Source organism: Triticum aestivum, chromosome 3D (assembly GCF_018294505.1).
Source record: "Triticum aestivum cultivar Chinese Spring chromosome 3D, IWGSC CS RefSeq v2.1, whole genome shotgun sequence".
In the NCBI taxonomy this organism is placed as follows: domain Eukaryota; kingdom Viridiplantae; phylum Streptophyta; class Magnoliopsida; order Poales; family Poaceae; genus Triticum; species Triticum aestivum.
The window spans coordinates 358,303,845-358,311,489 of NC_057802.1; the positions used below are offsets into that span (position 1 = coordinate 358,303,845).

General features: G+C 42.2%; 1 protein-coding gene across 1 annotated transcript; it reads right to left on the minus strand.

Moving 5' to 3' along the window:
• Positions 1-5,511: 5,511 nt before the first annotated feature.
• Positions 5,512-7,328, minus strand: LOC123074655 (E3 ubiquitin-protein ligase At4g11680). Its single transcript, XM_044497439.1, has 3 exons — positions 6,862-7,328; positions 6,411-6,765; positions 5,512-5,945 (listed from the first exon to the last, which is right to left on the minus strand). The coding sequence occupies exons 1-3, from the start codon at positions 7,278-7,280 to the stop codon at positions 5,802-5,804; spliced, it is 918 nt and encodes a 305-aa protein (XP_044353374.1). The 5' UTR covers positions 7,281-7,328; the 3' UTR covers positions 5,512-5,801.
• Between the last annotated feature and the right edge of the window lie 317 nt (positions 7,329-7,645).

Below are 7,645 nucleotides of genomic sequence, written 5' to 3' on the forward strand. Positions count from 1 at the left end.
GGTGTCCTTAGCAATGTAGTCGCAAAATAGATACCGATGATGTCGTTTGTAATTTGACCACATCAAATATTTAATTGGGGCTGCACGACCGCTTTATGGCGAAGATCTTCGTACATGGGCAAGATTAGCAAGTCGATGTTTTTTTAACAGTTCAATCGCCTCGATGGAGTGTGACTTAGTCATATGTCAGGGTGGCGCCGAGAGAGGTTCTTGATGTCTACTACTCAACCTTCTTCTTGTAGACGTTGTTGGGCCTCCAAGTGTAGAGGTTTGTAGGACAGTAGCAAATTTCCCTCAAGTGGATGACCTAAGGTTTATCAATCCGTGGGAGGCGTAGGATGAAGATGGTCTCTCTCAAACAACCCTGCAACCAAATAACAAAGAGTCTCTTGTGTCCCAACACACCCAATACAATGGTAAATTGTATAGGTGCACTAGTTCAGCGAAGAGATGGTGATACAAGTGCAATATGGATGGTAGATATAGGTTTTTGTAATCTGAAAATATAAAAACAGCAAGGTAGCAAGCGATAAAAGTGAGCGTAAACGGTATTGCAATGCTAGGAAACAAGGCCTAGGGTTCATACTTTCACTAGTGCAGGTTCTCTCAACAATAATAACATAATTGGATCATATAACTATCCCTCAACATGCAACAAAGAGTCACTCCAAAGTCACTAATAGCGGAGAACAAACAAAGAGATTATGATAGGGTACGAAACCACCTCAAAGTTATTCTTTCTGATCGATCTATTCAAGAGTCCGTAGTAAAATAACACGAAGCTATTCTTTTCGTTCGATCTATCCTAGAGTTCGTACTGGAATAACACCTTAAGATACAAATCAACCAAAACCCTAATGTCACATAGATACTCCAATGTCACCACAAGTATTCGCGGGTATGATTATACGATATGCATCACACAATCTCAGATTCATCTATTCAACCAACACGAAGAACTTCAAAGAGTGCCCCAAAGTTTCTGCCGGAGAGTCAAGACGAAAACATGTGCCAATCCTTATGCATAGATTCCCAAGGTCACGAAACGCGCAAGTTGATCACCAAAACATACATCAAGTGAATCAATAGAATACCCCATTGTCACCACGGGTATCCCACGCAAGACATACATCAAGTGTTCTCAAATCCTTAAAGACTCAATCCGATAAGATAACTTAAAAGGGAAAACTCAATCCATTACAAGAGAGTAGAGGGGGAGAAACATCATAAAATCCAACTATAATAGCAAAGCTCGTGATACATCAAGATCGTGCCAAATCAAGAACACGAGAGAGAGAGAGAGAGAGAGAGATCAAACACATAGCTACTGGTACATACCCTCAACCCCGAGGGTGAACTACTCCCTCCTCGTCATGGAGAGCGCCGGGATGATGAAGATTCCCACCGGTGATGGATCCCCCCTCGGGCAGGGTGTCGGAATAGGGTCCCAATTGGTTTTTGGTGGCTACAGAGGCTTGCGGCAGCGGAACTCCCGATCTAAGTTATGTTCTGGAAGTTTGGGTATATATAAGAGGTTTTGGCGTCGGGAACAAGTCAGGGGGTCTCCGAGGCGGCCACGAGGTAGGGGGGCGCGCCCAGGGGGGTAGGGCGCGCCCCCACCCTCGTGGGTGCCTCGGGACTCTCTGGCCCATCTCCGATACTCCGTGGGCTTCTTCTGGTCCAAAAATAATCTCCGTGAAATTTCAGGCAATTGGACTCCATTTGGTTTTCCTTTTCTGCGATACTCAAAAACATGGAAAAAAACAGAAACTGGCACTGGGCTCTAGGTTAATAGGTTAGTCCCAAAAATCATATAAAATAGCATATAAATGCATATAAGACATCCTAGATGGATAATATAATAGCATGAAACAATAAAAAATTATAGATACGTTGGAGACGTATCAGTTCTCTCATAGGCCCGAGTCGTTTGAGACTCTTTGTCACCATATCCAAACTCCTCTTTCTCGACATCGGTCCGAGTCATACGAGAACCCTCAACTTGACCCTAGAGATCCCCTAACGAGTCTTGAAACTCTACTTCCTTACCTTGAGTTTGCTCAAATGAGTGTAAATGAACTACATGCCCGCGTGGGGCCTATATAGGCTAGGGGCATTGAAAAATGACCAGCTCCTTGTGTTTTTAGGGGAATTAATTCCTTGTGATGATCGGTGGAAAATGTAGTGGAGGCAATTCTTAAGCCATTGATCCATGGTGAACGAAGAGGGGACGAGTCAATGAGCAGTGCTATGTCTCGCTTATAGTGAGACTCAGCGTGCTCTCGCGTCAGGTGCCTCCTAAATGGGCCGAACCAAGCGCGTGTGAGGCCACAGCCTCGTTTTTTATGTTTTTATTTTTCTTTCTTTCTTTTAATCTCCTTTATACTTTCAAACATTCAAATATATATCTTACAAAAATCACTATCAATAAAAATTTTGAAAAAGTAAAATGTGTATAAAGAAATGCTTCTCATGTATACAAAAAATGTGTGCACAAAATATACAATATATGTGAAAACAGTTGATCATGTATTTAAAGATGTTAATCAAACACATGAAAAAAATGTTAAATAAGTATTTGAAAAATATTAATAAAGCATGTGAAAAATGTTAAATGTGTATAGAAAAAATGTTGCCATGTATTAAAAAATGTCAAACTTGTGTTTGAAAAATGTTAATGAAGCATTTGAAAATGTCAAAATGTGTATAGGAAAAATGTTGAGCATGTATTAAAAAATGTTAATATTGTATTAAAAATATTGAAATGTGTATAGAAAAATGTTGACCATGTATTCAAAAAATATTAACCAAGCATTTGAAAAATGTTAAATGTGTATACAGAAAATGTTTCTCATGTATACGAGAAATGTATACAAAAAATATACAATGTGTGCGAAAAAGTTGATCACACATTTAGCAATTGTTAACCAAGCATTTGAATAAATGTTAGAGAAGTATTTGAAAAAATGCTAATAAAGCATCTGGAAGTTTTTTAATGTGCATAAAAACATTGACCATGTATTAAAAAATGTTAATCTTGTATTTGAAAAATGTAATCAACCATTTGAAAATGGGTACAGAAAAATGTTGATCATGTATTAAAAAATATTAATCTTGTATGTTGAGCATGTACTCAACAAATGTAAAGCTTGTATTTGAAAAATGTTATGTATAGAAAAAATATTGACCATGTATTAATTTTTTTAACTTGTATTTAAAAAATATTAAACGTGTATTACAAAAATGTACTTGACGTATACATAAAATGTACAATGAGAACCAATAGAAACAAAGAAAAATGAAAATAAAAAACTAAAGAAAAAGGAAAGAAAAAATAAAATCAAAGAAACAAGTGCAAAGAAGGAAAAATATTGAAAACCGATAAAGAACAAAGAAAAATAAAAAAACTTTGGAAACCAAGAAAGAACAAAAAAAAAGGAAAAAAAGGAACATGAGAAGAAAAAAGAAAAAACGATGAAATCCATAAAAAAAAGAAAAAAAAAGAAGTATAATGGCAAAAAATGGAAACCAAAGAAAACCAGAGAAGAAATGAGAAAACCTAACAAAAAAGAAAAATAAAACAAAAAGAAAGAGAAAACCAAAAAAACACATCAGCTAATGAACGAAACGAATAACATGCTATTGGGCCGATCCAATGCGCGCGCCGTGGAGTAAAGCTACAGCTAGACGCATGAGCTATGAGCGAGACATAGCATTCGCGGAAGTCTGTGGTAATGGTAGACCATTCCACTTCACCCCTCCAACATGGCAGGCTTCCCTTCTTGGGCTCAATTCTTTACTTCGGCTTGTTTGCTTTCCCCCACCTCTTTGGCTTAGACTCTTCTTCTACATAAAAAGAACTTAAAGTTTCGAAAGTCATCTTTTGAGCCCGAGCTCATATGCTCCCGCATGAACAGTAAAATCGAAAAAAAATCGAAAAAAAATTCAAAAAATTCCAATTTTTTTGAGAGAAACATTGACAAAAGTTCTAAGTGCCTGCAAAAATTCATCATGAAATCACATTCCTGTAAGGCGTGGCAAAAAAAAAAACAAATTCAGTGCTTCAAAATGCGTTTGAAAGTAGCTTTTTCAGAGTACTGTTTTTTTTTTTGCCACGCCTTCTAGGAATGTGATTTCATGACGAATTTTTGCAGGCACTTAGAACTTTTGTCAATGTTTCTCTCAAAAAAAAATTGGAATTTTTTGAATTTTTTTTGATTTAGTTTTGATTTTACTGTTCACCTGAGCTCATTTGAGCTCGGGAGCAGATTAGCCGCGTCCTTAAAGTTTCACCTTTGTTACCACCACCCCTTCGCCCATCCTTTTATGTATATGATAATCAATCATCTTGATTTACTTAACTTCTGAACCAATTTGACTTTAATTTACTTACCAAATTTCTAATCAAAATATAAGGTAATTCACGATCAGAATTTGATGAACATTTATCTGCACAATCGCATTATTATTGACAGGTAAATCACAAGGTAATGTACTAGAATATTTATATTCCGTTGCAACGCACGGGCATTGTTTTATTCTAAGTAAAAAAAACCTCTTTGGCTTTGTCTTTTTTTTCTTTGTTGATGACTTGTTGACCATAATTAAGGGCTTGACTTGTATTGACTTGGTCTAATCTTGATAACTGTTAGGGCATCTCTAACAGCCTTTGTATATTTGCGCTCAATTGCTATTTTGGTAATTTTGGCCAAAAGACCTCCTCCAACAGCTTTTGTATAAGTGGTACCCATCAATTTTTTTTACAATGCTTAGCAAATCTGACAGATGGGCCCGTGTACTAGTGTATTATTTGTGTGTTGTATACGCGTGTGTGGTGTGTACGTGTTTTTTTTCATGTACTGTGTACGCGTGTGTTATGCACGTGTGAGTGTGTGTACTAGTGTGTTGTGTGCATGTGTGTTGTACGCGTACTAGGGTGTGTACATGTACGGGTACGCGTGTGTGCGTGTGTACGTGTACATGTACATGTACGCATGTGTGTACGTGTACGAGAGTTTTGCCAGTATATGTATAAATGTGCATATGCTAGTGTGCCATGCGTCCATGACAAACTATCTCCACATGTTATTGTGTGTTTTGTGTAAATATAGCAATCCAATATACAAAGGATACCAAAGCAAAAGAAAAAAACCATATTGGATTGCTAAACCTTCTCTCTTCTCTTTCTATCATCGGTCTTTAGCGATCCAATATGCAAAGGTTGTTGGAGATGCTCAGGCACTTTGTCGGGCTAAGTGTGATCCTCGGTATTTATTAATTATGTTCCGAAGGGAGCGTATACATTTTGCTAAAAAAACAGAGCTTATACATATACACATGTATTTGCTTTCTTGCTACGAGATTATTGATAAAAGAATTGCAATGGCCTATTTCTTATTTCCCCTTGTTTTTGTGTCCATCTATGCATGTTCTTGTAATTGTTGAGATGTGCTTTCGCAAGAACAACAGCATCTGGCAGTTCTTGGCTGTTGGCATGGTACAATTAATGAGCTAAGCGGAGAACAAACAGTACTTGTATTGTAGGCCGCCTGCTCATGGCTACAACAATTTCTTTACACATTTCCCACCTGCCCAAGCTGGTAAATTAATCTATCTCGAGCTGCAACAGAGGTGTCTCCATCGCTGGTCAGTGTCTAGGTTAGTAGAGGGTTGGCGAAAGAGGTCAGTGAGGTGCGCTGCATGCGTCGGAGCGCGCCGCGCCATCCGATCGACGCATCTCTGGCTTGGAATGCAAGCTCCACTGATCAATCACCGTTGCGCCGTATATGTGCAGCCATCGGTCAGCTGAGCTCTTGCTTGCAGAGAGGGCAAGAGGAGATGATCCTCAGCCACCTGTCCACGCATTTCAGGTGGAACATGTGTGTGCAGGGCAGCTGCCTCACCTCCTCTTTCTCCCTGTACTGCGCCAGGCATATGCAGCACTCCTGCGTTTACACGCGAAACAATTTCAGAGAGAAAAAAAACTATCTTTTGTTGCGAACTGAAGCAAGTTGATTACACAATATTTTCATCCATGGACTAAACACGCATGCCAAATGTTCACCATAACTAATAGCACCAGTTCATGTTTCAACGAGAGAGAAAAGGAACAGGCCATGTTTTGCCATGTTGCTAAATTGCAAGGAGATGCTTGTGAGCTTAGGCACCGTCCCAAAAGGCAAAGTTAGTGCTTCTTATCTTAGTATCGCCCAAAAAGGGATCATGTTCGAGTTGCTCGCGCACGTTTAAAAGTTTAGGTCGCCAATGTTTGGTGAATCCGTCCTCTTTGGTACTCCATTTTCTGACCTCACCTAAAAGAAAATGCTGCTATCTTTGCTTCTACTTATCCAGACCAGGACCTGTGCCTGAAAATATGCAGAGAAATGCGGGTGAAATCGGCAAGTACTTACTTCATCGTCTTTCTCGCGGTCTCTCGGCACGTCGGGCTCCTTGAACCGCCATCGCGGCAGCGCGTCCAGCTGCTCGTCGGAGGCGCCCCGGCCGACGGAGGCCGAGTTCATGTTGTACCCGAGCGCGTACCCGACGACCGGGACGAAGCAGCAGAGCAGGAGGAAGAGGAGGAAGGGGAGCGAGTAGACGACGGCATTCCAGGCGAGCAGGCCGATGCAGAGCGCGTACAGCCGCGGCGCGCGGTGGAACGACCCGAGCCGCGCGTCGAACACCCACACGTTGCCCATCACAAACCACATCGCGAAGAAGAGCTCCAGGAACGCCCGAGCCTTGTTCATCAGATACGAGCTGTTCCTGAAATTAGTACACAAAGAATTTCGTCAAGAAACTTAAGCATGTAAAATGTTCAATTTGTACGTTCCGCGCAACATTAAGGTATCAAGCTTGAACCTTAGAGCGTCACCGGCGCCGTGCATCTCCGGGTCGTCGCCTCGTCCGGCGGCCGATGAATGTCGGTGGCGCCAGTAGAGGAGTGGGAGGCTGAGCACGTTGCCGACGTTGTACGCGCACACCCAGAGCCGAAGCGGCCACGCGGGGCGTTCCTTTGGGGAGGTGGCCACGACGGTGGTGGTGATGACCATCTGCGCGACGATCACGCCGAGCTCGAGAGCGAGCCAGCCGGACGAGTTGAAAGGGTTGGAGCCCAGGTCGGACCTCGGGCCGTTCTGGTACTGGTATACCCGCCTCAGGAAGATGAACCATCGCGCCCTCGACATGCGTGCCACCGCGCGCATCGTGAAAGCGGAGACCCGACCGCCGCCGCGGCTGGTTGCCGGCGTTGCCGCGGCCGACGACGAAGCGGCCGGCATTATGGTGGTCGGTGGTGGGGACGAGGGGCATTGGCATGGTTGGCTTCGCGCCTCGAGGGATAAATGGGTGGGAGGGAAGAGGCGAGTTGGGTTTGAGATGGTGACCAATAATCTAACGGCTTTGCTTTGGCGCCAAGAGTGGAGGGGTGAACGAAGGGGCAAAAACGGTTGGCCTAACCGTCTCCTTCCCGCCGTGTGCTTCCTCTTGGCTCCTCTGGCTCTGGCTTGTGTCTGGTGTTGTGTAGGTGGGAAGCAAGGAGATCCATCTGGTTACAGTGGGTAGATGACTTGGCTCCCTCTCGACCAAGATCAACTTCTAGTTAATGTTTTGGGATACTAAGCTATCTTAGTGTTGAGATATTTGA